The sequence below is a fragment of the Anoplophora glabripennis genome, unplaced genomic scaffold, assembly GCF_000390285.2.
Source record: "Anoplophora glabripennis isolate ALB-LARVAE unplaced genomic scaffold, Agla_2.0 scaffold202, whole genome shotgun sequence".
NCBI lineage: Eukaryota > Metazoa > Arthropoda > Insecta > Coleoptera > Cerambycidae > Anoplophora > Anoplophora glabripennis.
This window is the reverse complement of record NW_019416304.1, coordinates 413,279-439,471: the sequence shown is the minus strand read 5'-3', so window position 1 is coordinate 439,471 and position 26,193 is coordinate 413,279. Positions and strand designations below refer to the sequence as shown.

General features: G+C 31.3%; 1 protein-coding gene and 1 long non-coding RNA gene across 2 annotated transcripts in view; one reads left to right on the top strand and one right to left on the bottom strand.

Moving 5' to 3' along the window:
• LOC108908393 (CD63 antigen) overlaps positions 1-24,041 on the bottom strand; it is a 31,140-nt gene extending 7,099 nt beyond the window's left edge. The window contains exon 1 of the mRNA XM_018712430.1: positions 23,767-24,041. Within this exon, the coding sequence (XP_018567946.1) occupies positions 23,767-23,826 (60 nt within the window). The 5' untranslated portion in view covers positions 23,827-24,041. The remainder of the gene's footprint in view (positions 1-23,766) is intronic.
• A 153-nt stretch (positions 24,042-24,194) lies between these two features.
• On the top strand, positions 24,195-26,115 carry LOC108908394. The gene is made up of 3 exons (XR_001964368.1): positions 24,195-24,402; positions 25,231-25,411; positions 25,470-26,115. It is a non-coding gene; the product is annotated as an uncharacterized LOC108908394 (long non-coding RNA).
• Positions 26,116-26,193: the final 78 nt, after the last annotated feature.

Below are 26,193 nucleotides of genomic sequence, written 5' to 3'. Positions count from 1 at the left end.
AATAGAATACCCTGTGTTTTATAATTTCATTAAATGCCTTTCTGTAGACCCTACAATTTTTTAATAGTTTTCCCTATACCTAAGTTGCGTAGTTTTTATGTAAAATACCGGATTTGATCCCGTTCCTTTGTCGGGAAAAATATTGTAAGGGTATTTATTTTTATTAAATTTGTTAGTTGTCTAGCTACACTATTTAAAATAAAAATTAATAACTGAAAAATTTAGATTTGAGTTTAATAAATAAGTCTTTATGGAAAGTTACCATTTATTTGTAAATAAAATCAAAAAATTATAAAATCGCTACAAGTGATTAAGAATTAGCAAAATATGGGAAATGTCTGCTAGCAGCACGTATTTACAAAGCAAATCCAAATTTACAGAGATTCCCACTGTTTTGAAAATGTGAAGGAAAGGTTTGAATGAACAGCAAATGCGAATTATGAGAAAACTACCAGGAGACATGAAAGTAACAACGATAATATTTAGTTTAAAGTTGTGGCGTCTGCTGTTGAAAATCCAAGTATTAGTGCCAGGAAATTTGGAGTTTTCAAAAGCTTGACAAATAAAATATTGAAGAAGTTTCATCCGTATCATATTGAAAATCAAGCACTGTTACCGTAGTTAGGAAAGTTATTAGTGAAATTGGATTAAAAAATTTGGATGAATAGAGTTTTGAATAAAGAATACTCATAGTCGCAAGCTAACTTAAAATAAATACTCTTACAATATTTTCCCCGACAAAGGAACGGGCGCATATCCGGTATTTTACATAAAAATGTTTTTTTTTTGCAAAAACTACGCAACTTAGGTATAGGGAACGCTATTAAAAAATTGTAGGGTCTACAGAAAGGCATCTAATGAAATCATAAAACACAGGGTGTTCCATTTGAAAAAGTCGAGATTTTTCAAATTTTAAATTATCAGGTTTGGCACGATTTTTTTTGTCCCTTGTATACCGCAGGTCACGTTTTGGAAAGTGCCATCTTCACTCTACAGTTCCTGAAAAACAACAATTTCTAGCTGCCATACAATCATAATTATGTTAAATACTAGAAGTGACGAAACAATAGGAAAAAAAAAATAAATGAAAAGTCGGTTATCTCGAAAACTATCAATATTTTAATAGGGATCACAAAGTGCCGTTAATTTTTCAAGTAGAATTCGATAATGCCATAAAAAATATAGGTTTCCATTAAAAAAAATTAAGTTGGTACGTGCCCAGGAAAAACTGAACACCCTGCATATGCCAATATATTTTCATTTTGTGCAGCTCGGGAAAGTAGGCAACTCTGTAGAAAAAAATTAAGTTATATCTTTTATTAACCTAGATATTGGACTTACGCGCACTAGGTGTATATCTCTAAATTATTCTGAATAAATAGATACTGAATAAAGTATGAATTCAAGAAGAAAAAAATTAAGTAGCAGTTCAAACCAGTGACACTGATATGACGTTACATTTTTGTCAAAAGTTATAGCACGCCATATCGTCTTTGTGTCTCTCAATACTTTTCACGATATGACTTTTCGCATATCTTCTTTATGCGTTATTTGAAGAAATCACTCCAATCCGATACTATATTTTTCACTTTTTCACCATTCAAAAATGAGCTCTTAAAATTTATATTAATAAAATATGTACCGTTAATGTTTGTCCCAAACACCCTGTGTGTAGCAATTATAATTAAACATCACTAAACAAATAGTTTATTTCAAATATAACAGTTAAAAATATAATATTTACGTATATCAGTTATGTTCACCAATCTATACTGTTTATATGAAAAAATAATGTGTATATCTTGGAAACAATGATGTTATTGTTTGCTTTTTTAATAGGTTTAAATAGAAGTTTACAGTAAACATAATGACTCATCTCATAAGTTATTATAATAATCTCTCTTTGTGAGCCTCGTTACACCGTAGTTATTTTTGATTCTATTGAAAATTCAGGGTTAAAATTACGACTCAAATGTTAAACATAAATGAAGTTGAAGTATCGAAAGCCGCAGAAAGCGTAGTATCGCTCCTATTTATCAAAAATCTACAAGACTGTATAAAACAGCTTATGACTTTTAAAAGCTAAAAAATACTAAAAGCAGAAGGTATACAAAGTTGAAAATATGAAACCTGGACATTATGGACAATTTAATCTATGTTAAAAAGTACGTTGAATGTTAAAAAGTAATAATATAAAAATATTCTCAAAACTTGAAAAGTAACGAGCGTTCAAATAAAAACGTGGTCAAGTTGGTTCTGAAAATTTGGACGTAGGGCGTAGCGTATAGCAAATGAACTTAAACGTCATCTGTCAAAGCGCTATATCGCCGCTATCAATTTGAATATTTTCGTTTTAAAAAGCGTTTAAAATGGTGTTTTCTCAAGAACAAAAAGTGTTTATCATAGAGTCCTACTTTAGAAATGGACGCAAGATTGATGGAATATGGAAGTATTCTATTGAGGAATGTTTCAGAGAATTTCAAAATCAATTTCCCGGCGTTGTTGAGTACAAAATTTTTTTCAAAGTGCAGTTCAGCGTTGTGTTAATGTTTTTCGTGAAACGGGCAGTGTAACAAGAAAAGAAGGAAGCGGCCGACCTAAAAAGCGGACTGAAGAATTAAAAGAAAATGTCCAACAAATAATGGAAAATGCGCCAAGAACTTCTGTACGTGTTTTATCACAAATGGTGGGAATATCAGTCGGTACCTGCCACACGGTGTTAAAAAAAGATTTGCGTTTGTTCTCCAATCGTTTAACTTGTCAGCAAGAACTTCATGAAGTTGATTTTTCGCGACGGGCTGTATTTTGTGAATGGTTTTTAAACAACTACGGTGAACTTTCACCTTTTTTTCTGATGAAGCCTGGTTTCATTTAAGTGGTTACGTAAACTCACAGAATATGATAATGTGGTCTTCTGAAAAACCAGATAACATTTTTGTCGAGGGCCCTCTACACGCTCAAAAAATTGGAGTTTGGTGTACTCTCAATCGAAGGAGGATTTATGGACCTATTTTTTTTAATGGTACTCTTACTGCGCAAAGGTATAGAGAAGAAATTATCGCTCCTTTTGTTAACCAGCTGGAAGAAAACGAAATTACAAACTTTTACTTTCAACAAGATGGCGCAAGGGCACATACGGCAGGCTAGACGATGAATATGTTGAGAGAAGTTTTCCAAAATCGACTAATAAGTCTCAATGCTGAACATGAATTCCACCGAGGTCATGTGATATTACGCCGTGTGATTTCTTTTTGTGGCCTTACCTTAAAAACACTATTTTTGAACTGCCTATTCCTGATTTAAACCATCTGCAGGCTCGACTTATAGACAAGATTCGTGAAATTAACAATACCCCGAGCATCTTAGAAAATGTCTTTAATTCTTTGAGGAACAGGTGTTAAAAATGGTTGGAACAAGGAGGGGGACACTTTCAGCAGCTGCTTTAATTTATTGTTATAACAAGGAGGGGGACACTTTCCGCAGCTCCTTTAATTGTTTGTTATTGTTATCACAATTATTCTTTAAAATAAAGTTATATAGTCAACAGCTGCTATACAGCTCGTTGAGAAATGAGGTTAAGTTGGTCGCTATAAGCTACTCCCTACGTCCAATGTGTCAGAGCCAACTTCGACCATGTTTTTATTTGAACGCTCGTTATTTTTGTTGGATATCATTGAAAGAATTCTAAATTTTTCTAAAATTTTTAGTGACACATACGGCAAAGGTTATGTAGTTATCAGTAAAATTCTTGATAGCAAGACACATAGGTACTCAGGGGTCAAATGGTTTTTGAGGTTGATGTTTTTACGACTTTTATATCGTTTCTAAAAAGACATAGGAAATAGAAAGATTGATCTATGGCGGAAAAATATATAGAAAAGAGATGTCTTTCAAGAATAGAGTATCTATCCACTATGATTTTAGAATCAGTTATGGCATCAGGAGAGTCTTCGTTAGTCTGTCAAAATACTAGTGGAAAAGTTTTAATTTCAAGAGTTTCAAACATCTCGGACGGCTTCGGATCATACAATTTTTCAGAAACACTCTAAAAGTGTACCTTTAATTTTGTTAAAGTATTTAAAAAATGTATCTTTCGATAATAAACATATAACAGAAAGGTAAAAATAACAGACTTTTTGTTCCAGTCAATTAAATCAACTTTTTGACATTTAGGAATCGGAGTTAAAATGTTATAATATTTGAAAAATTAATTTTAAACTCGAAATACCAATAATTTGATACAACTCACAATTTTCTTTAAAAAAATAATTTTTTTCATTTACTCTTCCTCAATTTTTAACTGTATACCTACAACAGTATTTTTTTAAATTTCTACTATACCCAGTATTTCACAAAATATTTGTAAATCAAACGAAAGTGTAAAGAAATTCTATACCAAATCTGAATTAATTTCACAAAACAGTATAATAGCCCAATTACAAATAGTTAACACCTACGCAAGTGGCCCGCTAACTCACCTAACCTGAGTCTATTAACCATTTACCGCATGTTTTTGGATTATAAGGTCGAGACGAAGTGGTCATTAGAATGTTTAATGAGAGAGTTGAGCATACATCCTCTATAAATAGAAAACGGCGTGGGTATATTCAAGTCTCTTACGAAGTGGATTATCAAACTGTTTAGGAATTACGTACGTATCGCACGACCTACGGAGTTTCTCAATTAAAGAAGAAATAAAGCGGTATATTTAGTATTTAGGGTATAAATATGTCTAGGACATATAAATCGGGAGATATTCAATGCTATATTTTTAAAGATATTTACACAGACTCGCAAACAATGAGTTATGTGGAACCATTTTTTTCATAGCCACCTTTTACCGTGTATTTTAACAAAAATTTTAAGAGCAACAATTTTTTCAATCACCATCACTAGAGGATCTAAATTTACATTTTCCAAGAGACAAAAAAAATCGTTGCATTTTTATCAAGGTAGCTATGAAATCATTAAATAATACTGGTAAAGAAAATTTACCTTAAAGTTTTATTAATATTAGGTAAGTAGAATTTTTAATAATAAAACCCATTGAAATCACAAAACTGTGCTTAATAAAATTATTGAAACTTGTTGAGAACCTCTAGAATTATCCTGTAAATAACAAGAGCAGACTAGAGTGGCCGTAGATAGCGCGCCGTTTTTCTTTTTGTAGTAAGCAGGAACATTTTTAGTTACATTTTAGTTTAGATTCTCATCAGTTCTACCATTACGAAAATGTCTATTTAATGTTTAAGTTTCGAGCAAAATTTTTAGTGGACAAATGTTTAAGTAGTCATTTAAATATTCTGGATTCCCACAGTTATACTGTTTTCTTTTTGTGAAAAAACAGTTTGAGGTACTGAAACGGACCATCAACCCAGTAACAATGGGCACGCTGACGAAAACTATAAGTTATGGATTGAGCCAGCGGTTCCAAAAATGTATCTTCGTATCATTGTGGTAAATCAATAAAAATATAGTCTCACGATTGTGTCCTAAAGAAGGAAAAACTTTATTCATTTGAAAATGTATGAGAAACCGGCACTATTTATAAAAATAAAATACAAACATTTTCTTCTTGTTCTCAAACTTTTACAACTATTCTCTTGATTTTATATACAGTGGGCAAAATCGTACTTAACTTATCAACTTCGACGTCACCTGTTACATAGGTGTTGTATAACAATGAAAAAGTAATATTAACGGTTGATAGAAGGTAGCACAAAAAACAGGCACTTAGGTAGGAAATTCTGGAAGGAAGCCTAAATAGTCGAAGATAAGTAGTTGAAGTGAGAAAAGTGTGCAGATAGGTAGCATGACGATCGGCGGGCAGTGTGACAAAGTAGTGTAAAATTAAGTGTTTAACCGGTATTAGTTAGCAGTAATATTCTTTAAGTACTTTGTTGTTAATTGTTCTATGTAATCTTATGATTGTGATGGTTATAGATGTTTCATGATAATAATTCTTTGTATGTTTAGCTTCCATTGCTTTATGCTCAAGGGCATATATTTTTCTAAGGTAAAATTGTTATAGTTATTATTAACAATTGCTCATTATTTATTTCATGTTAAAGGGCATATATTTTTCTAAGGTAAAATTGTTATAGTTATTATTAACAATTGCTCATTATTTATTTCATGTTAAAATATATATATGTATATATTGTGCGGACGCCCAGACATTACAATAATGACTCCTTTGTTTCACATCTAACTTGTTTTTGTCATGATTACGTTGTTCGTAAAATATAGATGTTTCTTGATAATAATTCTGTATATGTTTAGCCTTCATTGTCTTACGCTCAGGGGCGTGTATTTTTCTAAGATAAAATTGTTACAATTATTATTATAGATTGCTCATTATTTATTACATGTTAAAATATGTATATTGTCGTGACTGCCCAGATATTGTGCTCACTTTATGTCATACGTCTATACGCGCCTTGTTGAGTTTACTAACATTTTCGCCCGTGCGGAACGAATCTGGATTAAGCTCGATTGCCTCCCGTATGGGACTACAGTGTTATGAAGGATCTTCCGAAATCTCAACTATAGCTGGATTGCCTCCCGTACGGGACTCCAGTACCTTCCGGCTCTGCCGGCTAACTAACACCAAACCTCTTCAGTTTTACTTGGAAGTGTGTACGACTAATATGAGATTACAGATGACATTTAGTGACACATTAAATGAGACAGGTCTTATTTATCATTATCAAAGGATCTTAATTTATACCTTTGGTTAGCGGTTGTTTTGTATTTATATTTGGGTGGTAAGAGTAACGATCGTGGGTTTCTCTGCCATGCTCTTTCCCCACAGGAGCTCTAGGTGAGCCTGGCACTCTTATTTTATGTTAAATGGTTGTTAATGTTTTTGTTGTTCTTTTTGTTTGTCACATGTTTAATTTGAAGACTGTTGTACGTAAATAATAAAGTTAGGTGTATTTACTCTGCTTTTGTTTTTATATAATTAAACCATACATCCCCTCCACAAAGTTAGTAGCCAGCGCCTTCCGGTCAATTTTAAAAAATAAATACACACAACGTAGGTATTCCTTATGACGATCACATATTTTTAGCCACAACTACGTTTACATATTTTTTGTCGAACCTAGGGTTGTTATACTACAACAGGGTGTTAAATTTCTAGAAACATTTAACAGTAAACATTAGCAAAATATCTTTTTTTTATTATTTATGTTAGATGAAAAATATGAAATTTTAGTTATTTGTATAATAAATACCTCATTTAACATCATTAGATGATATTTAATTACGGTAAAATTCGTGGAATTCAAATCAGGCCAAAATGTTATAAACAATTTTATTGTATTTTTTTGTTCCATTACAAGATTGTGGATATATAGTAAATTGCAATGTAGTAAAAACATTTTAGATTAATATTTCGAGACTTTTCAAAACTGTGCTAACAAATAGACACAAGATACAAACGAGGATACAAGTAGTGCAAGACTATTTAGGTCAGGGTTACAATAACAGTTATAAAGGTCAGAGGAAGCCATGAATTTTTGATATTGTAGCGTTCACTGAACGGTATTTTTGTCGAATTCTGGTTTCAATAGCTCCTTTGACTTTTATATACAGAATTAGGATTGCAAAAAAAAATATCTAACGGTGAGACAGTCAATTTCAGCTTAAGCTATGATTTTTAAAATCCATGAAATTACATGCAACTGAACATTATTTCTCAAGCAGCATTTTTAAATACTTCTTATGTATAATAAACAAGTAATTTTTCATTATCACTATTCATCATTAAATTAACAAGAGACTAAATAACAAAGACAATAACAATTCATTTAAATTTAAAATATAATTATGAAAATATGCATTTTCGGTGCATCCACTTACTAAGATATTCGTTGCAAAATAGCACATTTTATATTTGTACTAAAATACGATATATTATGTAAGTCCGTTACTGATTGTCCAGGGAAAACGAAATAGTTAAAATGTTTGTATTTATTATTGACATGAACCACTTGCCAACTGTTGTTACCATTTTTTAAAATTATTTGTGTAACTGTATTATACAGGGTGAATCAGAACTTATCAAAAAAAAAAAAATAATAATGCACAGGGCTCTTACAAATACAATTTTGTAAAAAAAAATGAAAAAGGGCAATTCGAAAATTATTTAAAAATACACTTCTGCATGGTACCGGAAACTGGTCCACTGAAAAACCTGACCTTACTTAAGTTAAAACATGCAGTCGGCGACCGGCACGGCGGCAAAGTGTAATAAAGAATGAACGGACAAAAAAATTGAAAGAATTCCCAAAGAAAAAATAAATAAAATTTTATAACACCTATTTTATATCAGCAAATTCAACTCCTTTTAAAATTAATTCGTGGTTTGAATTAATAAAATAACTTGACATGTTAAAACAACTAAAAATTTTGTTCACGGTCGTGTAAACACATTTGGTACCTAGTTTCTACGAACTAACACAAAATGTTGCCTTGCTTCACCACAAACACAAAGCTTCACCATAACACAAATGTTGTCTTGCTTCACCATAAATTAAAACGATATTCATCAACTCTGAGTTGCTATACACGGTAGCCATTTTTGACACTTGAAAAACTAAGGTAAACACTAGCGCAACATGAATATAATACTAAAATCGGATTTCATTATTCGGAATCGCCTGGGAACACGTGGGAGAATGACGCTAGAGACTACACGAGCCCAACGATGTAAAGGTTGAAAATACTACAAATTCAATAACTTTTTTCTCGGAAACTACGGATTTTACAAAAAAAAAAAATATTTACGATATTGAAGTAGATATATGTATATGATTTTTATTTTTGGGGGCATTCGGAAGATTCAAAATCCGCAATATGGCTTTCGGGAGACACATGATTTATCACAATGATGAATGTCAATCAATGAAACGTTTTCCACGGCAACGATGACAAAATAAGTAAAAGAGTTAATAGAATCAGTATTTTACTCTAGACATATCGTGTTACGTCTTTTGAACGAGAAACGATATTGAAAAACTTACATCTTTTGAACGAGAAACGATATTGGAAAACTTTGTTGAGAAATGACACATCATTTAAAAAAATATTTATGAAACTCGGAAAAATAATTTCGATAACGTCATAGTCCATAGTCCATTACGATATAAAAAACCCGGCCTTGCGGTTTTCTGTTTGCTCTTTCCGTTTTCCTACAATGGCGGTCAACAATCAGTTCAGAGCCATCACGTGCAAAGAGAAACTGTATCGATTGAAGCGAATTTGAAAAAAAAATAACTTATAAATAGTCTAGTTTAACATTGAGCTTTTTTTTTGTGATAGAACAAATTCCAAAATTGTGCTTTTTTCAACAACGAAAGTGCTGCGCCTATTTCCATTTTAAACGATATCTTATCAATACCACAGTTAAATGTAACTGAGCAAGACCATTTCCTTCCTGTCTAAAAATTTGTAATGTAAATTTGTATAAAAACTGTTCTGTGTGGTGACATAAATATACATATAAGTAGTTTCAATCGAATTATTTACGTCATTTATTGAAAGTTTCACTACTACAATCAATAATGGCCTTGCCATGAAAAAAAATAACTGGCGCTTAGTGTGTATAAATAAAAATAAGTATTCATAGAAACAGGTGGCTTGGGAACATTGAAGTAAATTCAGAGGTTCTGCCACTTTTGCAACGACAGTAGCAAATATCTTATATAAAAAAGTTTTAATTTTAAACAAGGTATTTGAAGATATTAAAATAAATGACATGCTTTTAAATTCATTTCAAATTGAGTGAGTTGTACTGAAGGTGTTCCAGCAAAAATTAGCTTGCTCCTTCTTACATCCAAAGAGTGGGATATTACGACAGATTCTCCCTTGGTCTAGTAGTTCATACTAATAACATTTTACTTTAAACTACTTTCTTCGATCCGAATACGAAAAAGTATGAATCCTCCCATACCAGTCGATACAGAATTTTTATGAAACAACTAAAAGATAATTTTGCTGTATATTACTGTTTTCTTAATTTTGAATTGAATTGGACATCATCAAAACCATTATTTTCCTAGCATGTGACTTTGATTGAAGGTCATCAAATCATAATTAAAAACACCCCTAGACCTTTGTTTCCACATACTCCATTATTAACTTCATATGTATATTTTTTAATACACCTTCCTGGTATACATAACCTTACTTCCAGGTCATTCTGCAAGTTCACATAGTCTGAGATATTACCAATATATTTAAAATTATGGTAAAAATTTGGATTTTGACACTATAACGGAGCAAATTAAAGATTGTAAACAGCAAACAGCCTCAAATTGGATCCCTGAGGGACACCTGAATTTGTAATATAACGATGAAATTTATATTAAATTAAACGCAACAAAGTGGTCCCATCCCAAGGAAAGAGGTTCATTAAAGCAATACTAAAACCAAATCATTACAGCTTCTTCAAAGGAATAGTGTCTTATTAATTTATTTAATACATTTCTCCAAAAAGCATAAAGAGGAAGAAAATATTTTATTTCATATAATTGCATTGAGCGGCGTATTTATTTAACTTACGTCAACAGAATAAGATATTTGCAAAGCCGTTTTATTATGACTAAATTCAGTACATTGCAGAAATTACATTGAAGCAACTATACTTTATTCTGGCGGTTGTTGGCACTTTTTCAACAAAAATATCAGGATTCGTCATCTAATATTATTTTGATGAATTCCAACGAAATATGATAAACAAAAATATGTAGTAATTATGCTATTTATTAACTTCTAATTTTATTTAGTATTTTATGATTTCATACAGCATCTCACTTATGGAAAGGATCTTTTTTGCTATAAAATATAACGACGTCATCTATAAACAATAATCAAATCCTACATACAAGATGTAACCAAAGTATTTGCCTAAATTTTAATGTGAGATTCTACGTCACAAATCAACAGAAAAAAGATCGTTCGACATGTGTTCGGAAACGTTTTGTATTCGAGATACAGGGTGTTAAAGTTTAACAAACAAATGATTTTAAATTTTTGAAAAACGACTCGGGCAATTTCGTTCAAATTTGGCACACTGTTTTGTTTAAATTTTTTTATTGCCCGCAGACATACATAATAGAGTTTTGTCACGTTTTGCTGTCTAATCTAAACATTTATTGGAACAACATCAATCTGTTTTAAATAAAATTAATTTTTATTCAAATAATCGCATTATCTATGGAAGAAATAACGTATTATGTATTATTTATAAAGCTTCCCTTAATTGTTTATTGCGACTTGAAATATACCATATATTTTCATCTAGGGAAAATTTTTATAGGGATTTAACGTCCCCTGTATAGATTCGACAGATTGCCCACATATTCTGGAATACCCTGTATTTACAATTTTTTATTCAAAACCTGTGTTTTCTAACAAAATTTCTCCTTGCGTGAAATTTCGGAAGTCCTTTATATCCAGTTTTAACAAACCATGTTATTGACTTTTAACTCTACAACTAGCGCTTTATGAATCATAATTAAAACAACCCTGAAACCTGAAGTTATGCAAATTTATGAAAATTTCACATGCAATACAGTAATACATAAGCTCACATTAGGTTTTTGTTAAGGTGACATTGTTGATAACGAAAAAAATTCAAATTGAAATATGATTTATACACGTGGAACCTCAAAATCAGACCTAGGATAGATAGAAACCTTCAAATATTATTTTTATTATACCATCATCATCATACTGCGAACCAGTTTATAAAACAACGAAGGTTTACGCCTAGATTTTCAATGTCAAATGCTAGAATCACTTTAATAATATTAAATTTTATGAAGCACGCGACTGAAAATAGACTCTACAAGTGGTAGATATTGAATAACAGTAAAATACCAGGCAATAAAAAAGATAAACTAGTTCATTTTTTGCTTAACCTCTCTCTGTTACCCATTCGAATTCGATATACCTAAGTATATGTTCAAAAGTAAACAGCTTAGCCTACTTTCGCTGGCTGCCGCTTCTAAGCTACTTAGCACGAGTATTGTGGAGATATTCAAGGAACTTATAAAATAATGGTCGTCACGGTAGACTTAACAAACTCCCGTAGGCCTTGAAATAATTTTAGAGCAACCAGTAGGTATACGCGTACGTTTTACAAGTGAGGAACGCACAAACAGTAATTAGTAAATAATCTTAAAATCGCGCTAAAATATTTGCTACATAACAAAGGCTTACTTACTCTCAGTTAACATGTGGTATTGATTCGCTTTTGTCTTTGTATACGTTTGTAATTAACAGCTGTTTGTTTCCATAAAAGCATCGTAAAAATGTGCTTGGTTAATTTGGAAGCAAGAAAACAAGCATGTTTTTACTTCCTATTGATACAATATATTTTCAAAGGGCTGTTTTAAACTTTCTTTTTTTTGTTTAAAAGTATCAACTGAATTTGAAACTAGAGATATGATAATAGACCGTGAGCTAGCGCACATAGGTGTGGCGTCATCGAAAAATGTCCTGGCATTTTGAGGTCTGAAAAAGGTAAGTTAGTTAATGAAAATAAGGGTGGTTTTTGGGCCGACCCGTGTTCGAAAACTTGGAAAATTAATTTCCTTTTGCATAAAATAATTAATTACCAACTCATCTTAAAGTGTCTGGCAGTTGATGCAAAAATAGATATTAATAAGTACCTTACAATTTTCAAATGCCAGACGGTTTTAAGGGTGGTTCATAAGGGTGAACTTGCAAGAAGCAAAAAAAATTGATCGTTTACTTTTTGTCTGGCAATCGAAATAATGAAAATTTTTGTTATGAAAATGACAAAAATAAATTGCCGGACGATTTCCAATGTTCGGAGTCGAGTTTCTCTTTGGAAAATTATGTGAAAATTTTTAACATTTTTCAGTGATCACTAATTGTCTGGTACCTCGGATACTTAAAATTAATACCCATATTTTTTGTCACAAAGAATTTGCCAGACAAATTGGAAAATGGAAAAATTGTGCCAGGCAAAAGAAAATTCGTAAAAAATATATTAAAGTTGAAATGATTTATTTTTGTCTGGCATTTTTAATTTCAATTAGAAATACGCATATAAACACAATATACAAATGCCAGACGAGTTGAGAAGTTCGAAAATGTATAAATGAATTTACAAAAAAAAAGTTACAAAAAAATTAATAATTTTTTTGCTAATTTAAACGATTTATTTTTGTCTGGCATTTTGCATTACTATTGAAAATACATATTTATACTTCAGGTTAAAACGCCAGACAAGTTGGGCTGTTCGAAAATATATAAATAAATAAAGTTGTATAAAATACAATTTCTCATTTTTTTCGGCTTTTTCCCTTTATATTATAAGCTGCAATTACTCGGAAAACATACTCAAGATACTATTTCCGACGTAAAATTTCCTACTGAATCTGATGCTGTCAACGTGAAGTGAAAAACATTCGTAAATTTAAAAAATTCAAATTTTAAATCATATTCGAATTAAGAAATACAATTGCAGGAAATTATTATTCAAAACATGAATTTTAAATGAATAAAAGCTTATTTCAAAATTTTGTATTGTATTATATTATATTATACAATTTTGTTTATTTATTTATATATTTTCGAACAGCCCAACATGTCTGGCATTTTTAATTTGAGTTTGTAAATGTATTTTTTATTTAAAAACGAATTGCCAGACGAAAAAAAGACACTAAGACAGTTTTCATTAATTTTTTTACAACTATTTAATTTAATTTATTTTTTTTTAATTTTCGAACAACCCAACTTTCGCTTTAACCCGAAGTATAAATATGTATTTTCAATAGAGATGCAAAATGCCAGACAAAAATAAATCGTTTAAATTAGAAAAAAAAAAGAAAACCAAGTTTATACGCGCATTTCTAATTGAAATGCAAAATGCCACACAAAAATAAATTATAGAAATTTTTATAAATTTTTTCACGCCTTTTTTATTTATTTATAAATTTTCGAACCGGCCATTGTCTGGCATTGAAAAATGAATAACATTTTATAATACCGCAAACATAATGGCCTTTTTTTGTACATTAAGATCAATGAAAAATGTTCATTGTTTTAATTGCCAGACAAAAAGTAAACGATTAATGGTTTTTTTCTTCTTGCAAGTTCACCCCTATGAACCACCCTTTCGGCTATTTAAAATCGTCTGGTATTTGAAAATTGTTAGGTACTTATTAATGTCTATTTTTGCATCAACTGCCAGACACTTTAAGATGATTGAAAAACGAATTATTTTATGCAAAAGGAAATTAATTTTCCAAATTTTCGAACACGGGTCAGCCCTTAAAACCACCCTTATTTTCATTAACTAACTGATCTTTTTGAGACTTCAAAATGCCAGATATTTTTCGATGACGCCACCCCTATGTGCGCTAGCTCACGGTCTATAATGGAAAACCCCATTTCAATAGATGCGATCCAAACTGCAGATTTATTTGTATCTTGTATTTTTGTTGTTCTCTCTCTTGAAAGACCAATACCAAAAAATTGCCACTACAGAAAAATCTTACTATTTCTATACTTTATTAGGTTTATTCCTCCAGGAAAAAAATATCAGTACTAGTTAGGAAATAGGTACCAAAATGAAGAAATAATATATACCATAATTCCCCCAAAATAGCAAAAAAAGTCAGGTCTCGTTTTAATTGATGTTTTGATTTTAATAACAAATCATTGATATTTTCTAAAGAATCATCATTTCTTATTGGTTTTTTCTATATTTTCTTAATGAAATTGTAAATAACACATAATACTCGATTAGTACTCTCGACGACTACTTCTCAATTCAAAATAGATGTCAGGATGTCCACAGTCATAGAAATTGATAATTCCGCTACTTCTTTTCGCTTATGTTTACCTATATGCAAGATTTTGACTTAGATATGCTGTCACTTCTGTTTAATTTACACCCACAATACCTGCTTTATCTTCTACCCTTAAAAATTTGTGTTAAATCTTTGCCTGAATCTTTTGCCGTTCTTCATGTTTCTGTTTTTAATCTACGACATGAAGGTACTTAATCATCATTTTATTTATCAACTTACTGGATGTTTATACACAAGCATAATTTGCAATTGTCCGAGTTAGTTCCGATATATTATCAGTCATTGATCTATTTGAGTGATACAACAAAAAATATTTTTTCTTTCAAACAAAATTGGGAATGAATTAAGTCAACATCTAGTCAACAAATGCAGTAATTTTGTAATATAATATCGTTACCTTAACGATACTGAATAAGTTTTGTGACTAATCCAAGTTTTTAAACAGGTTAACATGAGTCATTCATTATCGCAGGTTGTAGGTGTTACAAATACGTACTTGTAAACAGTAGAGTAATGAAAGAAAGCGTTGTCTAGGTATCACTCTTATCAGTAACTTTTCTAGTAACATAGTTCAATTTCTTATTCAATGACATTACATCAAGTTAGATTATTTTTGATATATTGATTATACGATCATATATAATAAGAGAATTAACTCCAATAGCAAAATAAAGAAAGAGAAAAAAATAATTATTATGTCACAACTTTATTACAGAAATAATTTATGCAATTAAGACATCATATGAGGTTTCATATTTGACATGAAATTAGCGAGCCTGGTTCTTATAATTGGCACGGACCGCCAAAAGTTGTTTCGAAACATCCTTAAAATTAACAAGTTTCGTCAAATTTGAAACTAGTGTTAGTGAAAGTTAATATGCTAAACATTCCAAAGTGTGCTTCCTATTTTGAAGCAATTACGTATATTTTGGTTTTGACATAAAAATAATTTAAGCAAAGCAAAATGAACTTCTTTTCTATCGTCTTCATCGTTTCAAATTGGTTTAGTTTTATTTTGAATGAGTCGTCATGAGAGATATAAACCATATTTGAATTACGAACATATGATTCTCAAAAATTAATCTTAGTTGAGTAACATTACTGTAAAAAATATAAAAAATCATAGAACTAGTAATATCTCTGACACCATTCCCAATTATAAAAATGTCTCTAGCATATAATAAATGTGACACAAGTCTCTACATTACAAAAAAAAACTGTAAAACTCTTGCCAGTACAACCACAGACTCGAGTAGGATTTTGAATTTCGATAAAACAAACGCTGCTAAATGTAGAACAAATTTATTATAACATAAGTATTTAGGTATGTAGTAAATAAACATGGTCGTACATACAGATTGGATGTTTAAAAGCCGCCAGAATGTAAACTAAACTACTGCGAGGCTTGTTTGTTCTGGAAATGAGCAATATAGTTAAAGAATATACTGCTATATGTAGTGAAATAAAAGGGATAAGTGGAATTTTCACAACTAAAAGTAGAGAAATATCCTCGGAAATATCACAGGGACTTAGTATTTCTGTTTCGATACAAATGAGATGAAGATACATATATGAAAATGAAGATAGCTTTAATATTTAAACTTATTTTATTAGCTAGCTTTTATGTAAAATTACACACCCGATCATAGGTTACTCAATAGACCACAATAGGTTTAAATTCATGTTAATTTGCATAAAAACATGTAGTAGTATTTCCAGTAACGTAACGCCACATAGCAGTATTTGAAACAGTGGATTCAGTGCAATGTCGCGGGTGCTGCGCCTCAGGTTTTCCTCAACAAGGTGTAAAATGTCTTTCTCCCTACTTAAGACACGTTGATGACATTTTTGTCCACTAGTTTCGTTCAGTCTACGTGTCCTGCAGTCTTTGAATAGGGTTTTGCACTATTCTGGGATTCAGTTGTTTTTGGCGGTAACGATTCGCGTACAAACTGCAAGTCACATTCGCACTCCCCGTGCGAATGTGACTTGATACGATATCCGCTAATTCTTGATTTGATAAGCAGTTGTACTTAAGCTAGTTACTGTATTGCAAACAGTTGATCAGTTTAAAATGTGAACTGGAAAAAAAATATGAACACAGTGTATAACGCTCATTTCAATTTCGATGTTTTTCTTATTATTTTTTTGTGTATGTTAGATCAGTTACAGAATAAACTTGAAACAACAGATTTTTTCCTAGGTGATAGATAGTGAATAACTGACAAAGTAAAAAAAGTGCTAAATTATCTGTCAGATAAAAATGACATACAAATATTCATTCATATCTTTCTTATCTTTTTGAATGGGTCATAGTAGTAAATTGAGAGACAAATTTTCAGAATCAAATTCGTAATTAATGTTTACAACACAATGAAACAAAAATTAGTGAAAAATAAATGGAAAAGCCAATTTCCATCTGAATTAGAACACAGTTGAAATATAAAACTTTAAATAAATGAATGTACAATTAAGTACATTTCTGATATCAAGAGCAATCGAAAACCTTGTGAAACTGTATTTATTACGAACTGACCTCATTCGGATCGAACGATACTGACCTTACAGCTGCTAAGTTTGTGCCAAATTTAAATTTATGGGAAGCGCAAGTAACTTAAAACATTATTAACTGATTTAACGAGAACCATTATTTTCTCTGCACATACTCTCGTATTTTATAAACAATATTATGGACTTTTGGTGTTAATTTGTAAATTACTCATTAAAATTTACCATACCGACCATGGAAGTGCAGTTATTATATACAATATTTCTTTCTTTCCATAGATGTAAATATTAGTATCACAATTTGTGGTGTCAAAACATTGCCGTCATCTTATTTCTTAGAAGACACATTTAATTAAAAATACATTTAGACGTTTAACCTTGTAGTTAAAGCAAATTTAAAGCACATTTAAAGCGAGTTCTAATGACGGTGCAAAATAGTGAAAAAAAAAACCTGGGAAAATTTGTGGAAGATTTTTTCAAAAATACATTGATCATGTAGTAGGAAATAAGTGCAGATCATGTAGTTGGAAATAATTGAAAATGATGGATTTTTTTTTGGTCAAATTGACCATGTTACATAAGAACGAACAATTTGATGCCACAGCTTAATAACTTTTTTGTCCATTCATATCTGACTGACCGTCGGTAATTTGTCGAAATCCGGTGTTTCAAATCACCAACATCTGACCCTTTATCAGGTGTGCCTCAAGGCTCCAACCTTGAACAATTGTTATTTTTATTTTGTTAGACGATTTAGTGAAGGAATTAATTTGCTGATGAATTTTTAAGAAAAGCTCTTTGATGATTGTCACTGCAAAATAATAAATAATCAACATTGGTGTACTAACACCAGATCCCATAGAAAACGTAATCCGAGACGTAATCTTATTCTATTCTATTACAGTAACGATTATTTCCCTTTGAAGACCTCTAGTATTATCTTTTTTCCAGAACCTTACAACTATACATGGCTTCTTCTGCTTTAAAAGTCCTGGGATTTGTTATACGTAACAGATTACAAACACAAAAGCATTACAGTTACACGTATGTACTTTGTACAATCCAAATTGGATTTTGGTGAATTAATTTGACGTCCATTGACGATTTCTGAAATTGTTTAATCCGTAAGGAAAGTTATCAATCCTAGAGGATGTTATTAATTGCTGCTATCCAGATTCAGTGAAATGTTGATGCTTAAAAGAAGGAAACCCAGTCCGATTAAGTTTTTATATAAGCTTGTACTCGGCTATATTGATTGTTTTTACTTAAAAACATTAACTGGTTAGTCCCTTGTTTCGAGTCTAGACAATCTGTTGCGTTTTATCCTCATAGCGTCAACCAACAAAATGTTTTCCTGTTGCATAATGTGTCACAATTTTAATAGTCTACGTGGTCCTTGTGATGCACATAAGAAATCTCTTACAACCATTTTAAATGTTTAAACCATCATAACAGTATGTTTCATTTCAATTATACGTTTTTGACATTTATGATTGTTGTTCTTTTTATGGCATCTTTAAGTATTTTTATTATAGGTATATTTTAATTATTGCATTTAACACTATATTATTTTAATTATTTCCAAACTTTATTAACACAAGATAAAAGTAGATTAAAATACTAAAAAATATGATCATTCATGTGGAAGATCTCACATTCTGGAGAAAATCCCTCGTTTCATATTTGTTTGTAAATCCCCAGTGTTCGATGAGGTTGTAATTCTTGCACAATACCTATTCCGAAACGATAATTAATAAACCTTGACTCATTTACGAATAGTTAGTTCTAAACAAATGACGGTTAAAATATTAATTAGGGAAGAACCAGTTGCTTTATCGCTATATAGTGACGTCACACGTCTTCCTTTGTAGGCCTATCATGTGTGACGAGCCAAAAGAGGAACTAGTGACTAATTAATCCTGCGCAGTAAACCACTGCTGTCGCAACGCTTACAATCAAAATTCTATTTAAGATAGTTTGTGGTTGGTTGAGGGTTATTTTCAACGTGAAAGTAAAGGACCTAAAGGTGGCCAAAATAAGTCGACTAAGCCAAATATGCCTTATGCAAATTTCGATGACATTATTGTAATTACAATTCCAGATTCTAAAAATGGTATGTCACGTACGTTTACAATTACTTCTCGTCTGGGTTCTGTTTCTCACCTAGAAATTCTCAAGAAATATATCAAGAATATATTGGAAATTAAAACTGAAATGTATGCTTTTTTAAGCACTATCAAGCAGGTAGATGTTACAACTAACCAGTCGGCAAGAACACCCTTTCTATGATTCCTAATAAGATTGCACAGTTTTTGAAACTAGAACATCCTGAAACATATACAGGCCATTCATTCCGAAGAACATCGGCAATGTTACAGGAGTTGATGTATTAGCAATCAAGAGATATGGCCGGTGGAAATCAGTTACAATTTCAGTAACAGTTGCTGACGATTTAAGTAACAAAAATGAAATCTACAAAATCAGACAATAGATGAATCATAATGGCCATAAAACACGTTAATTAAGCTTGTCTAATATAGTGTTAGCGGTGGTAATGATTATTTTTGGACAAGACCACTTTCATTATACAGGGTATTTTTTTAGGACGAAATAAATATTTTTTTTCACATTTCAATGTGAATGTTTTCTAAGTGTTTTTATTCAATTTATATATCGCTTATTCTAAGGTCTACTTTAATGATTATTGAGTCTGAAATCTACTGACGGTTTCGATGTTATAAAAAAAATGGATTTTATCTTCGAAAATATCAAATATACACTATAATAATATAAGGTTTTCCCCATTCATTCAAGAATGAAGATCCTATATTCTGCTTTACCTAAATCCAAATAGAAAAATACTGATTATGAACCTTAGAAGTTTAAAATTTTCAATAACGCATATTTAATTTTTTTTAATAGAATCAATAAATTTGATGCAGACAGATGCAAAATTTAATTTCCTATGGAAATGATGATTGAGCATATTTAATGTAGTAGTTACTTAAATAGTACAAAATATTGTGCGAATATATTTTTTTGGGAATATTACGAGAATATTATCTTATTAAGTCAGCACAGGGCCTTAAAAAAGAATAAAACATAAAAATTTCAAGAAAATCTCAGGAAGCCTGTGTTTTACGATTTTGCATATCTTAATGCCCAGTACATTTTACTAGTTATAAATCTACGAAAGTAAGATTTTGTTAGATCGGGAGATCTGTCCAGCTAGTAAAAATAAAACATGTTGATTTAAACCATTATTTTTACTGGTTTCAATTGAAAACAGTGCTATTAACTTGGCGTTCATTTTTTATCACTGGCACAGTAACAAAAAAAATATGAAGAACTTCGAATACCTCGCAAACAACAAGAAATATAGCTTAAAAAACCGAAATAGATTTAAATTTTACATTTGATTCTGTCAGCACAGGGGTCCATTAAAATATATATATTTACTTTCACGGACTTACTTTTTTTGTTGAAATATATTAATGTGTATGTAAGGCTTTTCTCATGAATGAGTCATTAGTGCAATCGGATCTCGTTGTTACGTTTAGTTATAGAGACATTTGATATTTTAGAGGATCCTAGGAACGAAATTTTTTTTTTAATATCAAATAACACCTAAACAGTACGTTATACATCCAATGTAAGTTTGTCAAAATGGGCCTGAAATTCAATAAAAATTAAATAATATACAAAGTATTCCGTTAAAAAAATTAAGTTAAATAACGTTCAAAAGAACTGGGGCATTAATTGAAGCATTTTTTTCTATTATTGATATTATCAGAGGAAAAATTCGTCTAAAATAGGATATTGCAACCGATTAGAAATATCTAGGTATCGAAAATTTGATCAGAGGTTTCTAAAACTCTATGAAAAATTTAGATACGAAATCGCCTATGTTTCCAATACGCTCATCAATCAGTATTCATGACTCGATTTTATCGATTTTTAAAAAATCGCAGATGTTTCGAAGAATCTACGCAAAACTCCAAAGACGACGCGATCTGGTACCACGTGCTACTAGATGAAAAACCTACTTACAAACAATACTTTTTCCCAAAATTCTGTTAGAACACTGTATCAGTTCAACACCAGATCAATTTCTAAAAATTAAAATAATATAGACTCTCAATCGACTTTTTCCAGTTCTTTAAATTGAAGTGCAATTATTGTTCTTACTGCAAAGGCACTCAGTATATTGATTCTGAAGTACTTCTACAAATATAACTCCTTTAAATAATCTCAACAAAGTGGCTATGAAGAGAAAAGTATGAGTCACCCTGTAGACCATAAATCCTTTCATGTGAAAATCTCAATGGCGTATTCAAAGCGTTACTTGGACATGAAGAGCTCCTATAATTAGTTATTATGCCATTTATCATTATGCAGTCCCATTTGGCGAAATGTGACATTGAAACTCGGTGCACGTGCTGGAAATAGTCTCCCTGAGATCACGATCAAATTTGCATTAAAAAAACAACGATGTACACTAGTAAACGCGCTGGCACATGTAATAACAATAAGTGATTCTTTAGGCGTCCGTTTCCAATAGTAAATCCTTGGGGTCAATGACGGATTTTCCTGTAGATGCAAAACCCCATAATACATCGAGGACACTACTACAGAGGCATATATTATACAGGTTGTGCCAGTTCAAGTATCAGTTTTTATAAAAACATACTGAAGTAGATATGTGAATACATGTTAAATAATACACGTTTTAGAACAGAACCTTGCGGAATAGCTTGCGTACGGTCCCGTAAATATGATTGATCAAGCTTTGTTTCATGCTAAACCAACAAACAAGTCTGAAGAATGGATGAGAATACATATCAAAGGTCTTGGTAAAATTGTACCATTGCAGTAAGTACTGTTTCTTTCATGACTGTCAATGTCATCAGTAATATGCATATGCTTTAAGTAAAAAAATAGGTACGACAGAAGTCAAAGTCAGTAATACCAATTAAATGTAAGAAATATTTCAAATTATCAAATTAAAAGACAATATCTAGAAAGTTGCACGAGGAGGAAAATACTTTAGTAATATTTGTGTATTAAAATTATTATTTACGTCACACATACGACAACCGCATGGCGTTGTATTTCCCCTCTCCCCGCCACTTTCCATTATTGGAGTAATACTTGAGCAAGTACTTAATTAATTATGAAAGTGGGTATTTTAGTTTACACGATCAGCGGCTTCCCTCTTGCAGATATGTTAATGTTAAAAATTATAAAAATATTTCATTACTTTCTATCCCATTTTTTTCCAGTACAAACCAAGCTCACAAAACCAACCAGGACAGAAATTTGCTTAGTTTGCTGAACAGATTTTATTTTACCACTCGGTTGCTTTGTTTACCAGCTAAGTTGTATCACTCTCGACCACTGTTTTTTATCTTAAACTAACAATCTTCTCACGATATAAAACATAAGTAACGTAATATGCTGTGGTAGAATTTTCCTCTGATGCGACGAGTAAGATAATGACATCACCAAGCAAAAATTTAATATGTATTCAAACGTGACTAATATTTCCAAAGTGGTATTTTCTGGGTAAAACTTTCAGTTATAGACTGCATTCAAAAGCGTATGTAAATTTTATGGCGAAAACATTTTTAGAAAAGCCTGTTCTTTAGAATTACTTAATGAATATCTAATAAGAACAAAAATACTTAAGTAAGTATATCAATTATTTTCGACAAATCTAGGTAGTTAAAAATTGTTTAAACAAACAACTCTTTTTTAATGGGTAGGTAACAACAATAAGTAGTCTTAAAACCATGGTATATTAGTAAAAATCACAAAATACCCATTAATTCATCATTCATCAAGGCGCAATTTATTATTTTCTTAAGTCACAAATAATTATGACGTCATATTTTGCAATTTCGTCTATTTTTTATGTGTGTAATACAGAAATTAGAAAAACTACGTAGAATAGGAAGGCGTATATAAATAAAACAGATTTAAATATGAAACAATGGAAATGGTCAATTTTTCCCGCACGGGTTCCGGGAATTACCTATTAATTTTTAATACTAAGTTCTCGCGATAAAAATACTTGTATGGAAAAATCACGGCCAATGCATTATTAATGTATTTACGTTATATGTACCCAGAGGCACCTACAATCTTCCTACAGTATACAATTAACTGCATTTTATTTAGCAAATCTAGGTACCTACACACTTATTTATACCTTTCTCTATCTCTGTCTGACCCAAGTGGCCTCAGCTTGTGGTCTGGCATCATGTATCATGTAACAGACGCATTAAATCTAATAAAAAACGATTAACTTCGCGGTGCTTCCTATTATAACATTAAAACATCCTTTGTAAATGTTAATCACCTGTTGCGTCAAATTCAAAAATAATAACCGTGATGAACTCACCGCAAATATCAAATTGGCCAGGAAAACCAGGTACTTCACCATGCCTGTAGCACACCCCATGTTTTCACTTTAGTCGTTTGCACCAGACGAACTTTTTAACACTATAAAGCTTTCGGTTGGTGTCCTAACACGCAGCACTGGAGACTGAAATTCGGTATTCTAGTGGGTAAACACGTAGTAACCCCAATTACACTGTAGCTAAACTAAGAGCGGTTGCGTTACTCTCTCGTTCTCTGTTGTCTGCAGAACACAACTCGGTGTGAGGACCGTGAGGTTGAAAACAAGTTTTGTTTTGTTGTTCTGCCTCTCCCCTTCGCGTTTGTAACTGCGTCATTTTCCCAGAAAGATCGGACAGAGTATCGGTAGGTATTGCTTCGTTGAAATATCACTGTACTTTTTTGCTATTAGTCAGGCTGTATATTCTTTTAAATTATATCGTTTTTCCCGCTATGACTTAGTATTGTGCAAGCGAGTGTACGTATCTTCTGGCAGGCGGAAAAACGTTACTTTTGAAAATTAAATTAGCGACAATCTGTACGGGGTGTTAAATGAAATAATATTCATACTTTCGAAAAGTGATAAAACTATGTAAAATGCCATCTATAATCTATACTTCTTTCAACACATAATCTAAGGGTTAGTTCTAACCGAAAAGGCAGTTCTTAAAAAAAAAGTTAGTTCTTAAAAGTTAAAAAGGGCAGTTGCAAAATTTGATTTATGATAGGTATAATGATTGATTTACAATGAACAATAAGAAACCGCTGCGTCTACGCTCGAAATAAAGCAATTGACGATTGGTTGACTAGAATGTCTTGAGAAATTAAACCAATCCAGCCGGTTGATCATATTGTTTTAATAATTTTTAATTTTACCGAAATTTAATTGCCAATGCGAAGGAAATAAAACTGCTGTTCCAATAGTTATTTATGTACCAAGGGAGATACAGGGATAATTATGTCCGCAGGAGACAAGTTGCAAGTCGCCTAAGGGCATAATCATCCTAGTATCTCCCGTGATGCATACAACGTTTTATTTTTTACTTAGACATCTGATTTTATTTATTTTAAATTTAATAATTAAATGTAAATGAGAAAGAAAACAGTTTTTCAATATATAAACGATGTATCCAAGATTTATAACACCTGCAAATTTGTTGATTTTGATAGTTTGATGTTTGATTCTGAGGCGACATATTGAAAAGGCAGAACGGATAATACTTCAGCAGCATTGGCTGCTAGAGCCAATAAAGCCAATGAAGAATTAGGTACTGCCTAAGAAATCTAAATTACTTTATTTATGATAAAGAATATAAACGTTTTGACTTGGACAAGCATAAATTCAGTGACAGCTGTTAGTGAAACTATATTAATGGGATATTTCCAAGAACTGATGTGTATTATCTTTTAACATTTTAAAGAAATATTTATAATTTTTGATAATTTATATTTTTTAAATATCTTTCAGCAAGAATCATTCAGCCTAATTGGCAGAAAAGTAAATACTTATAAGAGAATATCATCGATTAGAGGCTTATTTGAAGCAAATATCGAAGATATATTCCAAAAAAATCTAAGATATTGACAAGAGAGAATATTTTGAAATTTATTAGAGAAACATCAAGTCATATACATATCCTTTTGAAAAGGTAATATAGGAAATAACTGGCTATATTATTGCACGTGCTTAAGTTTTTGTTATTGTAGGTTGTTCTAGTAAAGGGTGTTTTTGGAGGATTAAGAAGAGATGAGTTGGTAAAGCTCTCGATAGGTGATATAAATGACAAAGGAATCGTTGTTGTAGTAAAAATTAACAAAAACTGGAGTACCAAAATCTTTTACTGTTGTGGAAGAAAATGAAATGCACGCTCTCCAATTGTATCCACAGTATATATCTTTGCGACCTAAAGAAATTAAAGGAGGGCGGTTTTTTCTGACATATCGGAATGGTCGATGTACTGTGCAACCAGTAGGCAAAAATATCTTCCATAGCATAGCTAGCGTAGCATAGCTTCCAGGACTGCAAAATATCTCGGCTACGCAGATGCTAAGATGTACACAGGTCATTGTTTGCGTCATACATCGGCAACTCTTCTCGTAGATGCAGGTGCAGATACGATAACATTGAAAAGACATGGAAAATGGAAGAGTGATATGTAGCATCAGGATATGAAGAAGAGAAAAACAAAATATCTCGTTCAATAGCAGGAGTCAAAAGAACTATAGTGATTAAAATTTTTCTGAATTGATTGTGAGGGAAAATGAACAACATTTATTGGATATTTGGCTTGTAAGCTTTAAGAATGCTCTGTGTCGCATCTATGTGTTAACCTTCACGTCAAATATAAAAAGATTGTTGTCAAAAATAAAGAAATGTCATGGTTAATTAATAGTGTGCGATTTTGTCTTTGAAATGGAAATATGCTCGCAT